The 26,946-nt window shown below is 35.4% G+C and overlaps 1 protein-coding gene across 4 annotated transcripts in view; it reads right to left on the bottom strand.

Annotated features, from left to right (window-relative positions):
- The window catches only part of DOCK2 (dedicator of cytokinesis 2), a 203,119-nt gene that overhangs the window by 42,109 nt on the left and 134,064 nt on the right, over positions 1-26,946 (bottom strand). For 2 of the 4 annotated variants that reach the window (XM_054841776.1, XM_054841777.1), the window contains exons 30-33: positions 17,442-17,520; positions 5,093-5,193; positions 4,937-4,995; positions 2,556-2,704 (exon numbers count right to left, since the gene is read on the bottom strand). In XM_054841776.1, the coding sequence (XP_054697751.1) occupies positions 2,556-2,704; positions 4,937-4,995; positions 5,093-5,193; positions 17,442-17,520 (388 nt within the window). Of the gene's footprint in view, positions 1-2,555; positions 2,705-4,936; positions 4,996-5,092; positions 5,194-17,441; positions 17,521-26,772; positions 26,844-26,946 lie in introns of those variants that run through there. The other 2 variants (XR_008579277.1, XR_008579278.1) reach the window with 2 other exon arrangements.

The raw sequence follows: 26,946 nt of genomic DNA, 5'->3' as shown, positions 1-26,946 counted from the left end.
TGGATAAATTGCCCTTCCAAGATCCTTAGCTCTCTGAGCTAATGATAGACAGAGCCTTGATGACTAAAATTAGTAGATATTAATGGCTTCCTCCCTACATCTTCAATGAGAGATAAAATTTCTTCTGGGTGAATGGAAGTCATATGTGCAAAGTAAAAGGAAGCATCGTGAAGAAAATGCCTTAGTATGCCACACACCTACGTATATATTCCATTCCATTAAATATATATATGTATAGTATGTCATTCTTGAGATAACCAGAGGTGGAATTTTGTTTTCTCTGAGATTAGTTGGTTTCCTAAAAATAGCTAAATAAAATAAAATTCCTGCTTGATAAATTTAAATAACTTTATATCCTTACCACACATACATTGTATGCATAAAGCAGGATGCACCCTCTTGAGCTAGCACCAACGTAACACGTATGTCCACCCAGAACAGAGCACTGCCACACAGATGTCTCAGCACAGTATGACATCAAGTTAATGAAATTTATCTTTTTGGTAAAGTTTATTAAATAATGTGGCAGATACCAGAAAAGCTATAGTTCCAGTGCTGCTACTGACTCAACTAGTAAAGACATCTGTTTGTGCTTTCCCCCCCCCCTCATTAGAATTTAATTATTTTAATTATTTTAATTAAAATTTTAATTATTTTTAAAGTTCAGCAGAATTTTGTTTTAATTCAATGTCTATCTATGCTCCTGAGTGCCAAAGATAGTCTTGAAATAACATGTTATGATTCTCAAAATTTTATACTAAGTCTTTATAAAACTAAATGTCAATTTGTATATGAAAATTGTCCACTAGCAAAAGTATAGATGTTTATCAAATATTTTTCCATTCATATGATTTCTTTGCCTTTTCCAATTAAGATGGTAACAACTGTAAGTAATAAAACTTAGTGTGCCTTTCCTTTAAAAATACTTTTTTAAAAAAACCAGAATTACCAAACCTACAGTTGCAACATTAAGAAATGTACCTTAATTACCTCATCCATAGGAAAGGAGAAGATAAACCCCACAATTCTTGACCAGTAAGTGATAACAATTTCTCAAGCAGCACATCAGAAACCAAATGAGACTCAACTGCTCAATTATGAAATAGCTTTAGTACCATCTGACAAAAATTACCTCTTATTTTTAAGCTGCAATAAAATGAATGTCCTTGTTCCTCAGCACTCAAAAAATATCACCTGAAACTTATTTATATTAGCATAAGAAGCGATTTAAGGGTCACCTAAGTGTCTGGCATCTTCCAGACTCCTAAGCTGCTGTTCTTGTTAATCGGTCAGTATGACTGATGAGTTTTCAGGATTTTTGGTCTGTACAGATCTGTACATCTCTCCCAAGAGACAAAGTAGAAGCCAAGAGCAGGAAAGCATTTTTAAGAAGGCAAATACAGGACTATTAGGACATGGAGGGAACAGATGCACAGAAGCAAAGCAGGTTTTAATCTTAGCCTTGAACCAAAAGCTTTGCACTGCGGAATACAGACCAAAATGGAAATTCCATCTGCTTGTTTGTTCCACATGTAGCTGACACAGAAATGTCCCACATGATTTAAAGTATTAAACATAGCTGGGCATTTATATTTACTTTCCTATGAAAGTCTAAAATTATTACTTTTGTTTGCCACTTACCATTACACAGATTGTTCTCAATGAATTATTAGTGTAACTAAAAAGCCTGAATCTCCAATCTAAAATTTACTGTGAAAGGCAGTGTGCAAACACTGAATAAGGCAAGTCCATGTAAGTAAGGTCTGTCCATGGAGTGTAAGTCCATGCCCAAGAGATAGCAGAGAATGGAAAAGTCAGCTAGGAAAGAAACAGACAGATACTCACTGCCCAGGCAGACACAGCAAACGGTGGCAGGAGATATAGATTACATTCCCAAATGTCCTATCCCACCATCCCTATTTCTATTCTATCAATCAAAAATATTTAATACTTGTGATTTAAAAATCCTTTTCAAAATAACTGTAGAAAACATTTTAGGGATGTCAGTTCTTCACAGTGGTTATTTTTCTCACCATATATATTTAGAAAAGTTAAGATTCCTGAGGAATCTGATAATAATTAACTAACTATTCACTGCTGCTTCTTTCAGATATTCTGTATTAAAAATTGGAAGTTTTGGCTTATCAATATCTATGTCACAAGGAAGGAGTATCATAAAAAATTTAGATTAGAGAGGATACCTAGAAGGTCTTTTAACTCTACCCCCTACTTAACCGAGGGCTGACTTCAACATTATGTCTTGTAGCTCAGAAACCTTTTCAGTAAAATTTTGAAAATTTTAATAAAGATCCTGCAACCTCTCTGGGCCCCCATTCTAGCATCTTATTGCTGTCATTGTAACGAAAGTTTCACTTAAGTCCAACAAAATCACTCCGGCGACCCTACACTCATTTGCACGAGAACTCTTCCTTTTGTTCTTAATATTTTGGATTTTACTTTCTGTAAGCTGTAAAGCCCACACAACAAATATTTACCAGAAATAAAGTGACCACATGACGTTTTAATGATTTTTCACACAGACTATTTTTAATTACCTTTCTAAATTCTTCTGTCCTTTGATATTCACACAGCATCATGTCAAAGAAAATTGGGATTGTGGCTTTTCGTAGTTCAACTTCTGGAATAAGAGTCATTTCCAAGATGGGTCCAACCATCCCCGGAATAAAGCAAATTTTATTCTGACCTGAAACAGAAACGCAAATTGGATATTTGGGAGGAGAGGGGGAAAAAAAAAAGTTGGTTTTTTTTTTTTTTTAGGAAAACATTTAGGATATGCAATCATTTAAAGCAGTGTTAGTCTCTGTTAGTAGTCTTACAACTTAGTCATCTCTATTCCTTCTGAAAAGCTGAAAGCATGTTAATGGATATAGTGTCCTTCTAAGATGCCAGAATTCAGTGCCAGAAGTAAGCACATATGCCAGCTGAGTTGACATTTTCAAGTGAACATTTCAGTTTTTCAGCTTTTGACATCTCCTTTTAAATACTTGGAGTAATAACCCTAAGAATCACCCAAATTCTATCAGCAGAGCGTGCCACGTGGCAATATCACATGGTGTAACCTTTCTAGCTTATAAAAGAGAAAAGCATTACTTGCTTTCATCTCTAATAACATCAAACATTGCAACCAATAAATCAAACCAACCAATGCATCAAACATTGCAAGCAATAATAAAAACACTATCTGCACAACTCCTGAAACCAGACAAAATTATCTTGTAGTGCAATTGTTACATCAGCTGTCAATGAACATCCTAATTTGAAAAAACCTCAACCAGGTTCAAGATGTTCTCCAAACGCTGCTTGTTTTTTGGGAAGAAAAATGTGATATGTGGAGCAGACCACTATCAAAATACAATGACCTGTGTAAGAATGTCAATACTGCCTAAAGCTTGTAAGGAGATAAAATATTCTCATAAACAAATATGACTAGACTTGTTCCATAACTAAAAAATCATCTGATTCTGATTTTCCTCTCATATGGGTGCCACACTAATGTAACTCCAAGCATAACTGAAGTACAACTTCAACAGTTTTATGCAACATAATTTTTTTTCTTCCTCTCATGTTGATTAAAATCATTACTAATCCTAGTTAAATCAGCAATGTCAATAAGATTGAAAAGAATCTTAAAATGACTGAATAACTTCCAATATCTGTATGTATTAGACCTTTTAGGTCTGTAATTTTGGAAAACCACAGAAATTCCCGTATTACATAGCTATCCATTCACCTCAAAATCTTCACTCTCCCGAGTGAGTTTTTCCATCAATACATCTTGACAATGCCTTGCTGGAATTTTTGCATAAGTAACAAAACATTCATTGAAAGAGAAAAGAAGATGCATCCTTCCACACCTCAGAGAAGCTAAGGCTCAAGTTCATCTTCAAAATCAATCACAAAAACCATCTACAATATCCTACAAAATTGCTTAATTATTGGGTTATTGCCTATGTGGCGCAAATCATAAACTGGAGACTTCATCAGCCCACAGAAAAAAAATAACATCCTTCCATCAACAGAAACTTTCCTGCAAAGTCTAATTGAAATAAAACCTTTTTTAAAAATTGCCTAAAAATTTAAATTGAAAATTCTGCAATCAACTCACATCATGCACAGACCATAAAAACCTGGTTCATCTGTACACAGTTACTTTGCTTAGCAGATCCTCGAGATCAATAAATTGAGTAGTCATGCAGTTCTTCACATTCTTCATATTCTGCTTGTGACTACTTGGTATTTAGTTCAGAATAAATTCTGCCTTCACACTCCCTCCCAACCAATCACTTTAAACTGACGGAATGGTTGTAAAAGCCTTTTTCTCTGTCCTCTCTCTGTTAATAAACTGATGAAATCTAGTCTTTTCATGATTAACTGTCTGAAATTTGACATTCAGCTTGCATTTCAAAGTATAATCATAGGTCTCATCATTGTATATTTCAAATAACCTCTATAATACATATTTTCATAGAACAATAGATTATTGTTGCCCCTATGACGAACTCTAAAAGGAGCAGTAGCAGAACGTGGCTGCACAACAAATGTAAAAACATTTTTGAATTTTAATCCAAACAGATTCCAAAGCTGAGCCTACTGATTTCTGGAACTGTAGATTCAGACTGAGCAGTAACCTTCTCAGGGAAAATTTATCTGGTTCTCAATTTCAGCAAAATAAGGTTTCTGAAATCTGATTTCAGCCATCTTTGAAATCTGAGAGAAGTTTGTGAGTTCTCTTACAAATAAAAAAACAGGCAGTAGTCAAACAGTATCTCATGTCAGTTCCAAGCTTAATCACCGGAGTGAAAACGTATTTTAAGTTCAAATAGCAGAAATATTTACAAAAGCACTTCATGTCAGATGTTTTTCAATGAAACAAGCAACGTGCTTCAGTTGCAATTAAGTTCATTTGCCTACTCACCAAGTTTGTACCACATGTCACGGATAGCAAAGCCAATTAAACGTCTCATATCTCCATATCTAGAAAAAAAGAAATATGAAAAGTATCTTTATCATTAACTATCATCATTTTACTACAAAATTAAAGACATAAGCTGAAGTATACATTTTTGCTTACTTGCTCTGGATTTTGTTGTATTTTGCATGAGAAAAGTTTTCTAGCTGTAGTGAATCTTGGGTAATAAAAGCCACAGCCAAATGAAAATAGTTGTTCCACAGCTGTAAATTGAATAAAAGGAAATTATAACAGTTTTGAGAAAAGCAGGAATAATATTAAACTAAGCATAATGCTGAATAATTTATGAAACCAAATGATGCAAGCAATATGAGATTTTTATATTATGCGAAGATGTACATCATTAGTATTACGCAATTAGCAGAAAAGCAAGAAAGATGATTTTTAATAACCACTACTACACATTTGCTCTTAATAACACAGCAGCTGAATAAATATTGCTAAAAAAAGATTCATATGAGATTCATTAGCTACCAACATTAAACCACGAACCATAGCAGGACTAGCGAGATACATTACCTGCCAGTGAATCTTAACAACTCGGAGCTAAAGGCATCCAGTGTAATTACACTGTATTTGAGAACTACTTCAAAAGGCATCTACTGTTTTCTCTTTGGATTCTAATTCAACAATGATTTGTGTGAAATTCCACTAGATTTTAAGAGCTCCCTACTTGAAATAAGGACAAAATACATCCCTAAATAACTCCTGTTAGTACTTGAACTAGAATAAAACCCCCTATATTTCCAGTGTACAACCCTTCGTTTCTGAAAGCAAATTTCTTGTTCTCCAGACAATTCAAATGAAGTACTTCTCTCACATGCTAGAGATGAAAACGGAAAAAAGAAACTTCACTAGGAAACACAAATTCAAGGAAGTAAATACTATTTTCAGAAGCTTCTAAGCAGTCAGCAATGGCTTTAGACACTTCTTTTAAAAATGTAGCTGCATCTAAAAATATGCGTGGTAGGTATCAGTGAGACAGTACAAAGGCAATAGAAAACATATTCAGTGGCAATTTAAAGGATGGAAAAAACCATAAAACGTTATTACAGCTCTTAATTTTGTATGATGAAATACAACCCTGGATTGGGAATCCCCACTAAGCAGCCTAGAAATAGAATGTTTCATCAAAAACTTAAGTGACCTCTGTCCTTTATAACCTGGAAAACTCTCTTGTGCACAAACATACAGGAAAAATAGATACCAACACACAAAACCATACACAAAAAGAGAGACCTTTCCTATAATAAATAAAATTCTCAAACGTCTATAGTGTGAACATGATCCTGCATTTGATTTATTCCTCCCTTCGAGGCCCAACTAAAGCTCTCCTTAGCAGATTTGCTTATTTAAAAGCCCTTAGGAGGGCTGTTTCTGTCTTTAAGTATTTACAGTCCAGAGAACATAGTTATCCCTGGTGCAGATCCACAGACTCAAGTAGCATTTCACCGGAGACAGTTATTAATCTGTTACATATTTACACCGTTCAAAGATGCTCTGAATTCACCCAAACCAATCACAGCCTTTTTAAAAACTACATTTGAATATGAGCACTAGTAAGGCAGGAGCTTTTTTGTCCCCCCATAATACAAACATTTGAATTATGATCATATCTAATTTTTGATAGTATACTAACAGTACATACTAATTCAGAGCATTTTTCCCCAGGATAAATGTTATTTATGCCCTGAAAGTCCTGTTTTCCTCCCTTACCAAAGATTTTAAAAGATTCATTTGACCAATTTAGAGTTTTGAGTCCCTTGAGAAGCTGTATTTATTGATGTGCAGGGAATATACTTTGCAAATGCCAATTACACCAGTAAAATGGAAAGTTTCTCAAATTGTTGTAGATTATGGGGAGAAGAATGAAACTTTATTACTACAGTTAATGGTCTATTTATTCACTTAATTCCTAGTTGAATGCCACCTTTGCCAGAGACACACCCTAAAGACTCAATATCCTTATTTATAAAAATACATTTTCTTTCATCCTCAGAATACCCTATGACGGCTGAAAAAAATACGATCCTTTGCATTTCAATAGCATAGTCAAGATAAGGACTTGCAAGCTTTTAAGTACCAAAACTAACTTTAAAACCCTGCGAGGCAAAGTAGTCTCTCTAAAAGTAAAAAATGGCAAAAGCCAATAGAAGCAGATTTTTTAAATGCAAAAAAATACACTTATGAGACCTGTTTCGTTTTTTCTTAAGCCAAGATGTTTTGCATTTGAACATCCCGTTATCTAGCATGAGTAGGGCTGAAGTGAAGTAGGACAGTGACAGCAGAGGACCAGAGCTCTCATACTCTGATTTGCACAATACGCACGCTTTGCTGCTTGTTGACATGAACTCCAGGGCCGAGTTGTCAGCTAGGGACAGAGTACTGGGAGACAAAGCTAGAGCTGTGAGGTGACCCTTCTCTGTAATTAGTTCCAATTATTCATTGCAAACTCCTGCTGAGATGCAACACCTGACAGTAACGGTCCAGGCTGGCTTACTATGTTTTAACACTTCAAAATGCGGTGGCTGAGCATGGCGAGGGGGTTTCTCTATCAGGGCTAAGTGAATTTAAGAGGATGTCTCATTCCATTTTATTCAGAAAAGATGAGGTGCCTTTCCCCTAGAAAATGTGACAGCTGCCCTATTGGAAAACGTAGAAGCAATTTAGTAAGAAATGTCTAGCCATCTCACGAAGAAGAGGAAAACTGGATGATTTTTCAGGTTAAGTACCAAAAGTGAACACTTCTGCCGCCTCCTTCATGCAGCCTTTGAAATCAATGCCTCTCTTGCACTAATGCCTACATTCTAGCCATTGTTTTCATTACAGACAGCTTTGTTCAATCCTGTTTGATAATGTAGGAGAAATACAAAGTCTTTGGAAGACTTTGGAATTTCTGACACATTATTGCAGATACTAAATGTACTCTAGCATTTCATAAAACCTAACAGACAAGATGACAGTTTTGTTTAATTTTTTTTTTCTGGAAATAAAAGCTGAAAGGTAAAAGCAAGCTCAGCCCCTTGAGACCAGCAGACATGATACATTCCAGATAGATACTGGGTTGATTATTTTGATTTTGTAGGAAAATGGCACTTACAAACTTCCTGCATGTATGCGTGATTGCAAACTATATGTAGTTACCACAGCTATTGACCTAGGTTAGCTAGAAATAACCTTTTTGAACCTTTCAATAACATTTCTAAGAAATGATCCATTGATTTCCAGGATATATGACATTGTCAATATGTGATTTTACCCCAGTAATGTTCTCTTTCGCATACTGGAATACATTTCTTCATCACTTAAACCTAAATAATTCAAAATAAATATCTATTTGTTACTATTTTTGTGAGCCTTTAGAGTACAAACAATTTTAAATAAATGAATAACAACTTGTATCTTAACTAAATTGCTTAATTGGATCAACCACAGATACTGAAATTTTATCATGACTTCTTAGATGCTCCTGAGAAGATAAATTACTTTAGATTTCCATGTTGTGATTAGAAGGATATGCACAAAATTTCCAAACAAATGCTGCTCAAAGAAAATTAAAAAAAAATAAAATATATATATATTTGATTGAGGAGAGGGCAGAATATTAACTTTTCCATTAATCTCCACAGGAAAAAAAGATAGCACACACGGCTGCAACATGCAGTCTCAAAATTCTCAGCCAGCATTCATGAAAATTATTCTGAATTGTCTTCTAGAACATCACACTACAAAAATATAAATTGCTAAACAGAGGTCTAAGTGGAATGTGAAGGCTAAAATTCAGAATAACTCACCAACTGATAAACATTAAAAATTAAGTAAAGCAAGCATTGCATTCTGTTTAAGTGGAGTCTTAACAAATATAATTTTCAGAGTTACAACTCATAAATTCTGGAAGTTACAAGCACAATATTTAGGGATTATTCCTATGGTATGCAGACTGGTTCAGGACAGGTGAAGTGTTTTCTTTGAGGTGGAAGAGAGAATATTAAGGATCTCAAAGTAAAGAATTAGGAAAATCCCTTGGGACCTCTGCCAAAATTTCTTTGCATTGTTATGTACTTCAAAAAGACAGAACAAGGGTAGAAAATTTTCAGGTTAATAAAAGTAAGTTTACAGAAGCTTTGAAGAAACACAGCACATTATATAAACCAGCAAAAGTCTGGTTTGTTCACTTTTAGTCTTTAAAGATTTTCATGTCATAATCCCATTCTCTCCTTGGTTTTGTCACATGCTTCTTGTATAATGATGCAACTTAAGTAAAATACTCGCAGATAGCTTCTACTCCAGCCATCTACCATTCCTATGTTGGAAAACATCCCAAACCTCTAAAATAAGGCACTCTGAAATCCAGTAAGAATTAGTTTCATGTACGCAAAATTTTACATAAGTTCTATCCTGTGTGTTTCTATTCTGAGTGATGAGTCCAAAGTTCAAAGAAATTTGCAGATGAACATCAAAAAAATCAATTACTTACCATAGGTCACTCTACTAAGACTCTGCTATATGTTGGTAGAAGGATCAAAGATGAACTGTAAATTCTGAAGTTTGGAGATTTTCAAATGCACAATATAATATGTAATATGTAAAAACATAATATTTCTAATATTGCTAGTATAGTTAATACAGATAGCTAAATTTTCTAACAGTCGCATTATCTATTAACTTCTGCATCAGCCATCTTGTAGGGTTTTCTACAATGTCTATCACATACATACATTTTTGCACAATATAGTGCCTATTTTTCCCTTGTATATTTGTAATGCAATGACACTTCTGATTTTGGGGTTTCTATCTGAAGATTTAAAATGAAAAATAAGTTGTGCAATTCTGTTTGTAATACTAAAATACATTTCATTACTGCTGAGTTATTAATGGTGCCTAGTGCATGCAAGAAAGACAGGAAAAAGATGAAAAAGAAGAATTTTCTTTTAAATCAGAGTGACATTATGATGGAATGTGGACTATTCCTTTTATAATAAAATTCTGTAGCAGGAATATAGATGATTAATATGAAATTATAATTGCTCTAACAGTACAGATTTAGAAGTATAATCCTTTCTAATGCCCTGTACAAATCACTGCTCACAGATGGGAAGGGTAGGAAGGAACAGGAATCAATAGCATTGTATTTTCCAAACTAGAAACTCTGTGATAGCTACGCCTGACCACAACAAAATGGTTTCTATTTGTTCACTCTTCCCTGTCCCGAATATGTCAGAAGCTGCCATCTCCAGTCAGAAACATTATAAAAGCAATGTAACACAAAAAAAGTAATTTTAATGAATTAAGTGGCATTAAGGGTGGCAATGGATGCTGAGTGCATTGCAGTGCTGATGGGTTAAGTTGCTGAATGGAAATACTTACTACACGGAGCAAGGTTTCTAAAACCAAAGCTGATAGAGCCATGAGTTGACAGTAACGACAGAGTGAAAAGACTCTGTTCTCCTACACAAAGGTGACACCTAGCTAATGACATCGGCTAGTAACACAAACCAAAAAAAAAAAGTCATACAAGGTCTAAATAGTTTTTATAAAGGTAAGTGTGCACACTGGAAAATTTAACTGAAATTTTGAAGTGAACCATTAAACACTGTTATCTTCATTTTTCTGTTGATGGAAGACTGGCTTATGTTTCATTCAAAGTAAATAAAATGAAGGAAAAAAACCATGATTTGGAAGTTGATAAAGGGATTTCTGCTGGTGAAGAAGAGGGGGGGGAAAGAAGAGGGGGGGGAAAGAAGAGGGGGGGGAAAGAAGAGGGGGGGGAAAGAAGAGGGGGGGGAAAGAAGAGGGGGGGGAAAGAAGAGGGGGGGGAAAGAAGAGGGGGGGGAAAGAAGAGGGGGGGGAAAGAAGAGGGGGGGGAAAGAAGAGGGGGGGGAAAGAAGAGGGGGGGGAAAGAAGAGGGGGGGGAAAGAAGAGGGGGGGGAAAGAAGAGGGGGGGGAAAGAAGAGGGGGGGGAAAGAAGAGGGGGGGGAAAGAAGAGGGGGGGGAAAGAAGAGGGGGGGGAAAGAAGAGGGGGGGGAAAGAAGAGGGGGGGGAAAGAAGAGGGGGGGGAAAGAAGAGGGGGGGGAAAGAAGAGGGGGGGGAAAGAAGAGGGGGGGGAAAGAAGAGGGGGGGGAAAGAAGAGGGGGGGGAAAGAAGAGGGGGGGGAAAGAAGAGGGGGGGGAAAGAAGAGGGGGGGGGAAGAGAACCTTCCTTCCTAGTTCTGCATTCATAAAAAACAAGGAAATTGCTAACCGTTAAGACGTGTCTGGTAAATAGAAAGGTCATTTAATTATTGTATTTCTATATAACAACAAAGAAAGTGTTAATTGACATTCAAATTTACTTTTTTTATTTCACACCTACATCTCTATATTCACGTGGACAGATAATATTCGGCTTCAAAATTTAACTACTGTCAAATATTTGCTTCCTTAAAAATCCTTGTGAATCAAATAAATGGCAAATCAACTAGCTGGATGTTCTTCAGTACAAAATAAAAACAGGTGTACAAAGACACTTTTTCTTTGGGGTAACAGTATTTAAATTGCTTATGGAAACCTGTGTTATCCCATGATATTATTTAACACCTTGGGGGTCACCCTTGAGGTATGCATATAATGTTTTGTCTTGAAACACAGAAGTTTTCAGTCAGACAAAATTAACATTTTTTGATTGAATAAGACAGTACAATTACTACAAAAGGTAAAAAAGAAGTGTACTGAAAAGTCCCAGAATTGTCCTATTTACCACAAATGAAATATACTTCTGAGACTTTTTTTTGAGGATACCATGAATGTATATATTGCGTAAGTGCAGACCACACAAAGGTTTTGTTATAATTAAACCCAAGAAAACAGGGTGACTTTCAAGGAACATTTTTTCCAAAATATATTCTGCATTTTTTAATTTTTTTTTGTTAAGTCTCTTCTGAAGAACCCATCTCAACTTATACACCCTAAATCCAGAACTTACACATTATTATGGTATGTCTCTTCTGCTATCCTGCAAAAGCCGAGCTGCAAAGCAGTGATCTGGTCAGGTTGTCTGACCTCTGCATTTGAAATTGGGTAATTCTTAAAAAATTGTTACTCAATACAGTATAGCAAAAATGCCAACACTGCAGTCTCCCTTAAAATTGATGTTGAACACATCTGAAATCCCCTGCAATGGTTGTATTTCCAAAGCAAAATTGTCTTTAGTAGTGGAAGCTGGTAATGAAAAAGAGCCAGCCCAGCCCTACAGCACCCCCCGCCCCTGCAAAAGCACCCAAACACCGAAGCCAACCCACAACCAGAGGCACAAATCCTCTTACAACTACATAACACGATCCTTGATCCTGACTATTAAGCACCAATCTGTGGCAAGTACTGTGGATACTGGCTGGCTGATGAGACAGTTCCACAATCAGTTAAGAGAATCCTCATGAATATTATTAAAAATAAGTATAACATTGAGAGCAAATACAAAAAAAAAATAAGATGGAAAAGAGAAAATATAAGCAATTTGCAATTACACAGATAAGAGTTTTTCTTGACACAAAACACAACAAAAGTCAGAGAAAAAAACTAAACACCATTAAGACATATATCATCATGGTCTTCAGAAAAAAGCCTAACCTCACACCTGCTTTCCCAACTTATTTTCTATATTTTTCATGTATACCATCAATATATCCCCTTACATTATCTTAATATGCTCACTCTGAATAAAGATACTTAAACTATTTTACTTTCCATAGTTGCAAACCTTCAGTGACATGATTTAAACTTCAGTGAACTATTTCGAGTTGTAAACATAGAACATCTATCTGGTCGGAAACCTGAGAGGTCAGCGAATCCAGCTCCATATCCCAAGGCAAGACGTGCTGAACTGCTTCAGACAGATGAATCCATTCTTTAGAATCTTTATGTGAGAAATATTTCCTAGCCTTGCTAGATAATCTGTTTCAATACACAACTCTGTTTATATCTAACAAATGCAAGTCAATAACCTATTTCAAATACAGAGACATGAATAAACTGCTAAATATGGAAGTTTTTTACCTATTCCAATAATTCCTACTGAAACTCCAGATTTCTGTGTATTAAACCTTCATGTTCCAGTTTAATTTCAGTACTGAAGAACACACATTAATATGTTATGTAGGATTCTCTCCCTGTTGGTACTGTATGCATTCACAAGCTTAAGGTACCATGAATATTGTGAGCCCTCATTCATTCTTGCTTCAGGGATTATTTTAATGAAAATCCATTCCCTTCTCTACTGTAAAATTATTTGCTCTGGAGCTAACAATTCTTTTTTTATCAGCACAGTAGTAAATATTCTGTAACAAATGGTTTTTAGCTAGTCCTTTCTTTATTGTTCTAGTTTTTGCTGTATTATAACATTGGCGAATACTGACTGTACGCAAACCTAACTGTGGCTTATTTTCTGAGAGTGACTGACGTACATCTGAATACATCCAGCTTGTCAACTCTGCATGCAAAGCTCAAAACATGCCCAGAGAAAACCACCTCCTCACCCAGCAGGCATATAATCTCGGGCATCAGGTGACTATTTAATTACCTCTATGATTAATGATTCTCAACCCAAGCAGCAGCTCTGGCACTTCCTGCCTGACCACTGCAATGACAATCTGAGTGTCAAAACACTGGGAGTTAAAAAAGGGCTCTCTATATAAATGGACCCAGTGAACCAAACTTACTGCACACTAAAGCAAAAAATGTAACAGTACATCACTACTGTGCATAGTTTTGGTATTTGTCTCCGAGGTATATAATACCTTTATCATTGAACCTATGGCTTTAAGTTTATGCATAGTTTCAAACTTAAAGATTGTAACCGTTGTTCATCAGATATAGCACATCCTTTCACAGGTCCTAAATGGTACCACTTCATTCATTTCTGCCTGAATCACATATTGAGTAAAAAAAGCAAGAAAAAGGCCAGGAACATTTTTTCCTCCATTTAACAAGCTCCAACAGAGTAGCAAAAATTTCTTCATTGCTTTTGTCTAGATTTAAAACATCCTTTTTTAGTTGATCAATTACTTCACAGTCTACTTGTTTTGCTTGGTTAGGTTGTCTGCTATATATTTTCATGCAATCTCTCAGCCAAGTGAAAAATCCTCAGATCTACTTCACTGTCCTTTAGTTGCTTTTTAAAATTTATTTTTAAATTAAGACTTTTCTTCAACTATTTGTTAATAATCAGATTTCAAAATACCATCCTACAAACAGTATAAATCATTCACTTGTTTACAACGAACTTAAAGATGTAACTTTTTTTTTTAATCTTCACCAATGTGCATCTCTATTTTCCCTGTCCCAATATATTCTATTTCTATAGTTTAAATTAGCCTTCATCAGGAATATTAAGATAGTTGCCTCTGGTTTAGATTCCAAATTCTTGAGCCATTTTTCTTGCTGCATAAGCTCAGTAGCAATCTGAACTTTATTCACCCCTTTTTCTTTGAAACCAGAAAATCAGCAGTACACATACCCCTTAGAGGAGACTAGATTGCCTGAAGGCTGCTGCATACTAAATAACTGGCCCTTGAATAAACAGTTTTAGATCTGTAGTAGTTACTTATGTAACACAGGCATACAATATCTTTTAAAAGTTAGATTAAATTTAGATGCACAACTCCTAGTACTTATTCATATCAAGTAAAACAGCTGGACGTTATTTGTAAAACGCATTGAACGAGCTAACTAAAATCTCTCACAGGTTCAGCAACAGCAGAAGCACGTTTCAAGATCACATCTTTGTTCTGGAATTTGAAAAGGAGCCCCATGTAAAGACTTGAGGTTAAGTTGCATTCCATGGTATGTGATTGCCTCAATTCTGGTTCTAGGAAGCATATCCTAGATTTCCTGTAGTAAAGACCTGGCCTGCTGATTCTAGTCCAAAGGGAACCCCACTGGTGTGCACTGTGGCTCTTTCCCGCATACCCATCTCCTCCTGGGGTTTCTCTAAAACTCCTACATTTCTTTTAAATAAGACACACCTCAAAGAAATCCCAAAGATTTGGTCGCCTTTGAAGGAAACTGCACCTCAAAGTTTTGCTTTAGTTTCTCATCACAATTCTGTATCCAAAAAGCCTAACAATGAAGCGATGGATAAATAATAATGGAAATGAGCTTGATTTAGAATTTTCTTTTGCAAAGCAGCTGTGAAAACAAAAGCTACTTTATGATATTAGCCTGTTGGTACCTTAATTGCTACAATAAAAACATACAAGCACTGCAACAGCTGCACAAAGAAGGATTACTTGTTTGTTTAAAAATACTCCAAAACAACTGAGGAAAACCAAATATTAAATCTAAAAAGAATAACAGCCCCAGATGCTGAAACTGTAAAGTGAACTATTGTATAGAGAAGTTTTCACAGTCTGAACAGTTGCAAGACCCTGATTTACAGGGTTTTTTAAAAAAAAAAAAAATAGAAGAACCTTTAAAACATTAAAATCTTCAGCTATCACTGATCTGAATATGTATAGATAGTAGTGTGAAATAAAATTTTAATTTTTAATTAAGAAAACTTAGACAACATACTTAGCATTATTCAGATCTTCTGTAGTCCAGCAGCAGCTTTTTTAATAGGTCTATTTAGGGTACTGTTAGAAGGTTTTCAGAGTTTTTATTCATGGAAGTAACTATCTCCCTGACTTGTATTTTTCAGTGTCTTGTGAAAACTATTAGGGTACCACAATCCTTTAGATGCCACTACTTATTTACTATAATGTTGTTTAGCTTACTCAAAGCCTCCAGATAAGTGACAAGTCACGAATAAACGTGCAAGCATTAATACATCCCCTTGAACTACAAGGTTCAGCGTTGAACTACAATGTCCCTGGTTGTTTGAGAACATTCTGAAATGCACAGAATTGCCACAGGAAACTTATCTGAAATAAAATTTCCAGGTTTAGTCTGCTGCTTTAATTTTTGAAAGAGGTAGCGTACACCTTAATAAAATTTTGAGAGAGACGCAGTCTTTATAGTAGGCTGCGTGTTTTTGGTAGCCTACACATCCTGATGTTCACCAGGCGTACTTCATTTGCTTTTAAAAGTTACTGACACATTGTGCAGTAAAAATGATCAAGTGTTACAGGAATGATAGGTTACGAATCTGTTGTTGATAAATTAAAATAGCCTAAGAGACATTATGTCACAAATACATCAAGGATTTGAGAGTTTCCAGCTGGGATATTTACTAAAAAGAAATTTTGTCAGAACAAACATCTTTCCCCGTGATTCAAAAGTCTTAATTAACATTCTACATATATACATTTGTAAAGTCACACCTTTCAAAGGTACAAAATTTTTACTGAGATAAATGAGAAAAAAGCTCTACATTTCATACTTGGAGGCCACTGTAACTGAGTATGAACTGAATGTTTTACCTTTCTTTTTACTATTGTCTTTTGAACTCTTCCTGTGTAACCACTTACATGATGGCTCTGTAGCTGTTTGTGACAGAGGTATTTTATGTTAAGGACCGAGACACCAATACCCAAACAGTTTTTAACATAGTAACCCTCAACATTCACATGCAGTAGAGTAGAATCACTTAAACCAGAATGCAAGTTGCGAGATTAACCATAAAGTACAAACCCCAAGAAATCAAGAAGGCAGAGCCCTGAACTTTCTCTGAACTTCACGGTTAGAGTCAGTAAGTTATTATCTAATGAACAGATTAGAGTTTTGTAATCATGAAGCATTTTTGAACTTAAAACATTTACTCTCAACTGCAGTTAATATAGAGTGAAATAGAATAATTTTTCAAACTATACTTTGTTAGTGTGTTTTCTATCTATAGCACATAGCATAATCAAGCAGCATTTAGTGACAAATCCTGATTCTAAAACTGTATTTACATTTTAATAACAATTTAATGCATGTGAAAACTGCAGACATTGTCATTTTCTTCTGAAGCAAGCCAAACGTATGGTAAAATGCATGACCAGTTATTAAGAATGATATTGAGCAGACTAAAAAAAACCCTGTAATTTTAAATTATTTCAGAAAGAACTACTAAAAATGAAGGAAAATAAATAAAGATAGACTTATCAGGGAAGACTACAAGCTAAAAATAAATTTTAAGTGCTAAATACTTTAGGAATCAAAGAAAGTTAAGCTCTTTCTGCCCTACATACATAGCATTGACATTGTAAAGGCTACATGCATTACATCAAAGATTGCCTTTCTGAATACACTTGGCTGGCTAAGAAAAAAAAGTTTTCTGCTAGCCAGTTCTGAGAGAATCCATGTACAAAATACTCTGTGTGTCTTATCATAAATAATCCAAGTACAATTTTCATGTCATATCAAAGGTGGCCTAATCCTGCCAAACTCAAATCAACAGTCATTTTGATACAAAGTACCAGAAGGAGCTCTGACCGACCAGAATGATCATACCTGCACATACCACCTCAATTCAGCTAAAAAGCCTGAACACTTACTTGGACTTCAAAATTCATATTCTCCAGAAATTTCTGGTTCATTGTCTCTGCAAATTTGTTGATGGCCCTCAAGAACACCCTAAAAAAGAAAAGCAATGATACAGAGAAATGAATGTAATCTCTGGGAATCTATTCCAACCATGTGTGATATTGATTGAAACACATTTCAACACTGAACGCACTAGAAGAAGCAAAGTTCACACATGCGTGAAGACAGCAGATGACGTTCTGTGCAATGGTGTGTTATTTATAGTCTGTTATACAATTTAAAAAAATTAAGCATGAGTGTCAAAAAGTTTCTTAACCTCCATTGAAAAATTCAGACAATATAAATTCTTTTCCTCTGCTGCACGCTCCATTGCCTTCTTGAGAAAACAGAGAGAGCAATTCTTTCAAACACAATTTTATCTTCTGTGTGACAAAACTGAATAATTTACAAGAGTGTTATTGCCGCCTCCTCATGGGTTTGACAGCTAAAAGAGTTCCTTGTACTTCTATTATTAGTTAGGAGCTACCACTGCATTTTCCATTTAAAAGATATTATCTGCAACTTTTCAGTTTTCTCACAGGTGGTGAGGGGAGGATGACACCTCTGCCCATCTTCCTCCTCAGGCTGATTTTAAAACACGTTCAAAGCTGAGTTAATGTACAGTTATTTCTTCCAAGAGGAAGAGTGTGAACATTATCCCTGTAGCTTCAAAAGCAGCACCTATTTATGCTTGTTATTAATGCAGCAAGATTAAGTCACATTTCTAAAGCTCATTTCTTTGTCTGACTTTCCAGCATTTGTAAACCAAAAATCAATTGCATCTCTAAATATTTATAAAGTTTATTTAAATAATTCACTTTCATTCAATTTACAATTTTGAAAACAAATGATCCATTTTCCTCTGCTTCATAGGTAACATTTTTAAAAGTTTTAAGTTGAAATATTTCTATGGGAAACACTGTGAGTGCAAACATACTGCAACCTGAAAGAGGTGAACACAAGGAAAAAACAATCCTACCTATTCAAATCCAATGACTGACTATCAACTAGCTATTACCAACCCGGAAAAAGATCAAACAGTTGTAACAGGTCCATAAAACCCCCACCATCTCAGTGTTTAGTAGCATCAGAAAAAGCAATGATTCAATAATTAGAATTATTAGCAAAAGATTGTGAGACTACAGGATATCCATACGTTACTGTTCTGGCCTCCTATCTCAAAAACATAAACAAATACAAAAAGTAAAAAAGAGAGAAGAAAACAAGTAAATAATGGTGACAGAGAAATGATCAAACCCATTTAATGGGTTATGCCTGAGACCTGGTTTCTTTAATCAGGGGACACTACGTGACTGAGGAGGCATATGGTAGAACCTATAAAATCAAAAGTACCATGAGAGACTTACTGTTCACTGTTTTTCGTACAAGCATTGGAGAGCACTGAAAAAAATCAGAATGTGCATTCAAAATAAGCAAGAAGAGACAGTTTTTATGCTAGTCTTGCTCAGCTACGCAACTCATTTCTACAGGAGGCTGGGAATGCCTGACTTTTATACTGGCTCAAAAGTGATTAGACACATCAAAGACAAAAATGAAGGGAGGGCTACTAAATGTCATTGGTCACTGGAGACTAGAATAACACAGCAAAGTGCTACTCTTCCCAGCTCTGTTGTTATACTGTTCCCTAGGCAGCCGTTTATGAGCCACTACCAGAAACAGAATAGTCACTGAAATGAATTTTAGTCTCACTACTGAAAAAAAAAAAATTTGCAAGGGCTAAATTCAGTTTCTTAATGAGGGAGGTAAAGCAAAAGTTCATCTTTTGGCAGCTTATGGCAGGGAATCCTATTTAACCACTAAGCAATAGTCCAAAGAAGCAGGCTCTTCATTACCGCAACAACTTGACCAGCTAGATTGAAATCCTCTGTTATGATTATGGTTTTCCAGGAGGAAAAAATTCTTTATGAAAATGTAAAGAATATTTTCTTTCCGTCCACGTAACATTCCGCTGTAATGTTGATGTGATCAAGTAAATAAAGTAATTTATACATGGTGTTACATCTTGCCAAGCCCTTTTCTTTAACATGATCGGAGGGACACTACAGTTTTAACTAGTACAGTAACTGTGGCATTGGAAAGTAACGGACTTCTGAGGGTGCTGTGTTGCCCACACTTTCAGATGAGCTGCTTTCCAATAGTCTAGGGCATAGTCTGATCTAATTTAACACTAGCTCAGCTAATCTTGCCAACTGAATTAAGGGTCTGATTTGTGAAAAGCTGAGTGTCATCAAATCATCTCAAGTTCAAGAAACCTAATTTTGCTCAATATTGTTCTTGCAGGCTATCACCACTCTCCTAAACCACCTCTGTATAATCACAGAATTGCCCTGTGTATGCACTGCAATTTTAGCCTAGGTTGGTCTGAACAGGCTATTGTACCTTCTTTTCAGCATTTTATGAGATCAGCTTGTATTCTGGAAAATGCGATTTCCTCTGCAAGCTGCCCTACACTACCCACAAGAAAATAAACACATTCTTCCCTAACGCTTTGCTCGGACGGGTACATTTATCTCTACAAAACTGCTGGATGCTTGACACAAACAGTTAAAGATTTTGCAAGAAAAGGCGATTCTAAAAAGAATGGTCTACTTTAGACAGCACAAAAAAATTTACACAGCTAGGCAGAATCATGGACACCCACGTTATTCTGTCTGTCAGCATCCCCATTACTCTTCTGAGTAGGAGTTTTGGGTCAAGGCCTTTTTAGCGTCATGTCTTTTCTGTAGAACTATATTGCTTTAGATTCTCCTTTGATTTACAAAGTATATTTCATGCCAACTCACATAATCAAGTTCTTCAGCTCCAGCTGCTCAGAGAGTTGCATTTCCCTTCAAAGTCTTTTGTTGGGGTAGGAGGGGGCGTCCTCCATTTTTGAGACATTTTTTATTTCACAAGTTCTGTGTATTTACACACTTCTCCAGCACCAACGGTGAAACATGTCACCTAAATATCCTGTTTGGGCAGAATCTGGTATGGTGCTAATATTTTGTCTTACATTAAAAAAATCCCACACTTTTAGGTACTTTGTCTTTTAGCACAGAAATACCATGCAAAACACAGTAAAAATAATCATAACTTAGACACACATGAAATTTATTAGTGCAAATCTCTTTCACATATTTTAAAACTTTTGTGAAGATCTTATGGTTTAATGTTAGCCATACCTAAAAAGCCCCAAGGGCACCTGAGAAATACTGAGGTATTTAATGTTCAGTAAAAATTACTGATAATATTAAATTTTTTTACAGAATTCTATACAATATAATTATATGTGAGCTATCTCTGTGAATATCCCTTTCATTCTCACAGATATTTTTATCTGACATACTGGAATGACACATTTGCAGGAAGCATGCAATACTTCCAGGCTGTCGAGTTCCAAATATTTTCATGCATTTGTATTTTGCCTAAAGGGTGTATCTACTTCTGTCATTGGAAGTCACTTTGGCAGTAGGTTTGAATACTATTCCTGGCTCCTGCCAATGCCATGCTGTCCTACCTCAATGATTCCATTTCTATACGCCTCAGTCTCCCCTATCACCAAAAAGGGGTATCAATTAACTAGCCACAAGTATGAAGCGAAACAGATATTTTATAAAGCACTTTCGGATTTTGATGAAAACAAGAAAATATAATTTTAATTATTACTGAGAGCATACTCCTATTTAAAGAACTTAACTCCTCTTCGAGCAACGTTTAAGTCATTCGATTGGAGAAGTCATCATTCCTTATGTGATTATTCATAACATCGGTTATCAAATCTAACTGACATAACGGAGAAGATGCAGCCAGAAAAGAGATGGTAAAAAAGTATGTCCCAAAACAGCTCAGAACAACACAGCATGTACTGTCTGACTTCAGAAGTTATTGAGAAAAATTACTGAAAGGCATTATCTTGTCACAGTGTAATATAACTTAATTTCCCTTGCTTCTATAATAGATCATTGGAGCTTACCTTTTCTCTGAAGTTGCTGCTCAGTTTTGCTTTGCAAGTTTAGACTGATCTAGACTGACCGAAGGACAGGATCTTTATTTCTCATACAGATAATATCATCAGGTGATTTTTCGGTTTAACATACTCCTCTTGTCACATTTTCCCTTAATTTTAATCATCACAGAGGGCTACAAATACGTTCTTTCGGAAGTTTAATTATGATAACTTTTCTACAGTTACTTAATATGGAATTAATTTCTCATCAGTTTAAATAATTGTGATCTAAAATTGTTCAAATTCCTTTGTCCACAATATTTCCTGAGTTTATGGGGATTGATGCTTCTAATTTACAGTTCATACCAATTTCTCTGGCCTGAAGATTTATGGATGATCTTCAAAGGCCAAAGTCTCTGGGCTTAATCTGGGTGTAAAAAGGCAAGGTTTTGGCTTAGGTCAGCCATGGTTCAACTGCTGCCATCCTCCTTTACCTTTTCAAATTTCCTGCTGCTTCTGCTTTGCTTTATTGTATGGTCAGAGAAATTTCTTTCCAATTTTGGCTGGAAAGAATGCCCAATTAATAGAATCCTGTGCAACTGTACTTAGTTTCAAATACTTAGGTATATGTTCCAAATAGGGATAGAATGGTACTGTAACATATATAAAGACAGACAAAACTGAAAATTTTTAAATCAACCTAAAATAAAAATTTGATTTCAAACTGATTCTCCCTCAAACAACATAAACCAGATGGATCAAAGAAACAATTTTGTATTCATAAACAAGTTGTTAATCAAATTAGGATTTCAAGGTTATTCCTTAGAAGATGATGACTAACAGTAAAACAGGTCTGCACATTGTCCTTGCTTTTGAAGTGCAAATAGGTGATAAACCTAAAATGTAGATCTGGAACTCCAAGTTATTTTTAGCAAACAAGTTAGAATCAGTGCATCAGCTCCTCGCTGATGCTCCAGCATAAAACAAAGAGATGATTACAGTAAAAAACCCCAAAACCCAACCCCCCAAAATACAAAAATAAAATAATAAAAAGCCCAACAACCCCAAAAAACCTTAAATTGGCATTGCCTGTTCTTAGGTGGCACTGCAAAAGCTGGCCTTTTTCTGCACCTAGTTTCACTTCTGGGTCCACAAAATTATTGTGGAAAAGGTGCCTAAATCAGGTATAGAATTATAAACCTTCCCAAAATCATGAATTGACCTTTCCTCAGACTCTTACACGTGAATTCTTTCAAAGCAGGGGTCCAGCAGCAGTGCGATGCTCTTCAATATCTTTTCAAGATCACGAGACTCTAAAATTTGGGAGTTCACTGCTTCAACTTTGAGATGAGTAATCCAGATACTGAGGTGGAGGCTGAATTAATTTGCTTAGGTATTTATGAGCATCAACTCAAACTTACATTTGCTATGTCTTCTAAAGCTGTGATTACACTCATGTAATGACAGGTGGAAAAGATTAAGCAAGTACAAATTTCTACTGGATATTCAGACACAGAAAAATAGAGATAAGCTTTAAAAGAATATTATTTCCTGTGTTGTTGTGAAAGCTCTTACTGAAAGAAACCATTGAAATGCTGGAATATATGTTTTCTTAAAATCATGTCTGAAAACCAGTGAAGACATGGACAGCTTTTAAAACTCAGAACTTCTTCTGACAAACCCCAAGTGCTTTTCCTTCAGAGAATTTGTTTCACATATTAAAGTCAGAAGGAATTACACTAACTTCAGGTTGGCAGGCATTTTTTTGTAATCTCCACAGCTGATCAATCAGCACTTTCACCAGTGAATCCTCTACTTGAGCAGATGAGGAGTATGACGGGAGTTCTGTCAAAGCCTAGGAGATGCACTGACCAGTATTTTGAAGATCTTTTCTGAGTTCTCATAGGCATGGTCTTGCCAGTATGACAATTATATGAAATCTGGAGTAGGGAATAGCAGAGCTGACATAATATTCCCATATAATTTATGTTGACTTGATAGTAGCATCCTCATAAAATGCTTTGAAGAAGACACCTGACAGGTATTTTAACATGAAGCAAGCACAAAGGAAAAACAGCTGAAGTCAACTGATTGTCTTGTAGGCTTCTGTCATCTTTCCTCTTCCTTCTTGTGTGCAAAGCTAGAAGGTGCCATGTTAAATAGAGACTAGCAAAGTGGGTCAAACCCAATCCCAAATGCTGATCATTGTCAATGACTGAAACCGGGATCAACAATTATAAACTAAACCTGGACGATATAAAATACACAGAAGGGACCAGACAAGCAATCAGTGTGACAGGAGAGATTAAAAATACACATTCACTATTTCAGTGACCAAAAAAGAGCAGCAGGAGAAAACCTGAGAAAACAGGTGAAAAGATAATAACAAAAATCTTTACAAAGCAACAGCAGAAATTATCTCCTAATAATGTGGCACGCTATCATTGATTTAGAAATGAAGGGCAATGCAAGATGGAAACACTATTGAAAAACCTTGTAGCTATGTGAAACCTAGTTATTAAGAGCACAATAATGGCAACACTTAGGAAACAATCCACTTCCATGGTAACTGGAAAAATATGGCCAGTGGTGCAAAGAAAGTAGTATAATTTAATCATATTTCTCCCCTGTACTGAAGAATAATTTTTGTACTGTTCATACTGAATTTTAATGATAAAGCAATTTTAAATTTTCCTAAATTATTTTTCAATGTATGGCCAGAGAGTCTATCCAAAAAGCATGGTCAGAAAATAACTGCTTAAAAATAACTGCTATCCAGCTTCTTGTCTCAATTATAAATTGTTTGCTATGTACAATTAATTTTCTTTATTAGTATTATTTGAAAATTTACCTTGAATAGCTATGCCAAGCATACAAACTCAATACATGCTATTATGTATCAGAGGTAATTTGACAGCAGTACAAAAGCAACACCTAGAGAAAGACAAGAACGAGCAATTTGTTTGATGCCATACAACTGGAGTTTCCACCTGAAATCTCTTGACTTTGCCAACACTCTCTTTGTATGTAGCTTTTCCTTCGGCATCTACCTAAAGAATGTTTTAAAGACTGCTTATCTCCCATTTAGGAAGCAAAATACATTTTCAAAACAGCATATTTGGTACATATTTTGCCATACTCCTTTGAAAATGTGATGTTTAGCAGGCTTTAAGAAAATTCATAGCTTGAAAGCTAAGCATACAAAAAGCTGTCATAATGGACTCTGATATAAGTAACTTAGTTTGAAAGGTATTTTCAATAATTTTCCTCATATTGTGAGTATCTTCTCGCTTCAGTCTGCTCTCCTGTTTTGTGCATTCCAGCTAATTGCAGAGTAAAAATATTCTGAATTTAAAAAAAAAAAAAATCACATGGTGTCTTTGGTGCTAGATCAAGTCTGAGAGTAAAATACAAAGCTGAAACTCAGTCAGTATGCATGAATGTAATGACTTAACATGGTTATATCAAGATGTCATACACTAATAAACACTCTTATGGCCCTCACTTTTGAAGGAAGTTTGAATTGATGTTGTGAAATTACTTCTCCATTCTTCCACTGATTTTTGGTTTTCACCAATTTACCCTTACTCTAATATCTGTACTTTTACTCTTCATTTCTATATATGTAAGAATGGTGCAGATACTTTGGTAAACATATTTTCATAGATGCTTCTAGGGCATATTTCTAGAAATACTTTTATTATTTTACACATCAAAGGATTAAAATTGGAGAATTACATTAAACTAACAGATAACACTGGGTAACACTATGTCTGGGGTTTGGGCTGTTTTGGGGTTGATTTTTTTTTTTTTTTTTGTTAAGTAGCTCTGTATTTTATTCATAATTTCACCATAAAACTTTAAAGATAAAATGCACTGTTGGGGCTTCACTTTTTCTTTCCCCCTGTTATATAAGCTTTCTGTATTTGAAATCCCTTCTCTATACCTGTGTTATATTTTAACATTTTACTTTTGATTTTTCAGATATTCTTGTTGAAAATATTTACCAAGTGAATACCTTTTGTATAGAATACATAATGTCTTTAGTTTTAGGGAAGACTACCTTTTTCTGAAACTAAAAGTACAATCTGTAATTACAAGTACAGACAACTATATATCTGCCTCTTGTCTAATTGCTGCTCACTTGAGCTTACTACTTTACAGACAAAACTGTATCAATACAGAAGAAGCTGCACTAAATCAGCAGATTATGACTTGAAAAAAGATCATTATGCAGCAAATACATAACACACCAGCAGGGTTATTTTGTGATGTTACTGTTCAAGATTATGAAAATAATGTTAAAAATGAGAAAATTGCATACATTTAATTTCCAAAAATTCTCTTAATATATTGACGTGCTGGCCAAAGTTACTTGTCAGAAAGGGGAACACACAAAGATTATTCAATAGCATTTACAACACCTGATGAAAATTATGAAAGCTGAATTTGTATGTTCAGTCTTTTCTGTAGTGACATATTTAGAGCAGTTTATGTGGGTAATCTCTTCATTGTTTTTTTACTTGCACATATGTTCTACAGAGTAGAAAATACTACTCATTGTCTTAATCCACAAATGTTTTACTAAAATTAAGATACCTGAAAACATGAAAAATATTTTATAACAGGCCACATAGCAAAGAACCTTAGAGATTGCTATATTCAAGTCAAAGTTGTATGTGGAAAAATAACAGTTTATCATACTGACTTTCTGAAAACATCAAACTACTACGTTGTTTTTCTGTGTTGAGTTGTTCCCTCCACTGAAGACTTTTCTTATTTCAGGAGACCTCATGCTCTAGAGGCAGGAGCATCCTAGCAGTGGATACCAAGAAAGATGAGATTCTGTCCAGTGGACGTGGGAAAGGAATATCCCACAGCATGCTTTCTTTCTGCATTTTATATAAAAGACTAAATGACTGCTGTCAAAACATAACAGACATCCACTGTGTACAACGACCACAACATGCAATAGCCTGTTTTGCTGAGCAGATGATCTGCTGCAATCACCACATAATTGTTTAGATTCTTGGTAAGCAGACAATTCCACAATATGAGTAACAACGAGCAACATGCAGAGTTAGTGCAGAATAACCATCTCGTAGTATTTGGTGCTAGAAAGATGCAAGCGATTGAAAAGTAGAGTTACATCAGGAACAACCAGCCTCAGACACCTACAGATGGGAGAGATGTTCTCTGCTAGGCTTATAACTGACTGCAAAGCATTAAATGACTTGGTCAGAGGTATCGGCCACAGCTGGAAGCATAACTCTCCATGGAAGTAAATTTACAACCCACAGTGAAACAACCACTTCTTCTCTTTATCTGCCTTATTCCGTTTTCCCAGGACTAACCTTGTGCCATTCGCCCTTTTACAAGTACTGACTTCTGTAGGGACTGGGAAAGACAGCTAGGAAACAGTTACCTAGATTTAATGGAAAGGAGATAACAAATCTGAGATTACTGAGACACTGTGTACCAAATACCCCAGCAAGAAAAACAATAAGTAAATAAGATGTCTTTTGCCT

This window comes from Grus americana, chromosome 14 (genome assembly GCF_028858705.1).
Source record: "Grus americana isolate bGruAme1 chromosome 14, bGruAme1.mat, whole genome shotgun sequence".
NCBI classification, from domain to species: Eukaryota; Metazoa; Chordata; class Aves; order Gruiformes; family Gruidae; genus Grus; species Grus americana.
Note: the sequence above shows the minus strand (reverse complement) of the source record. Positions and strands in the feature narration are given on the sequence as shown.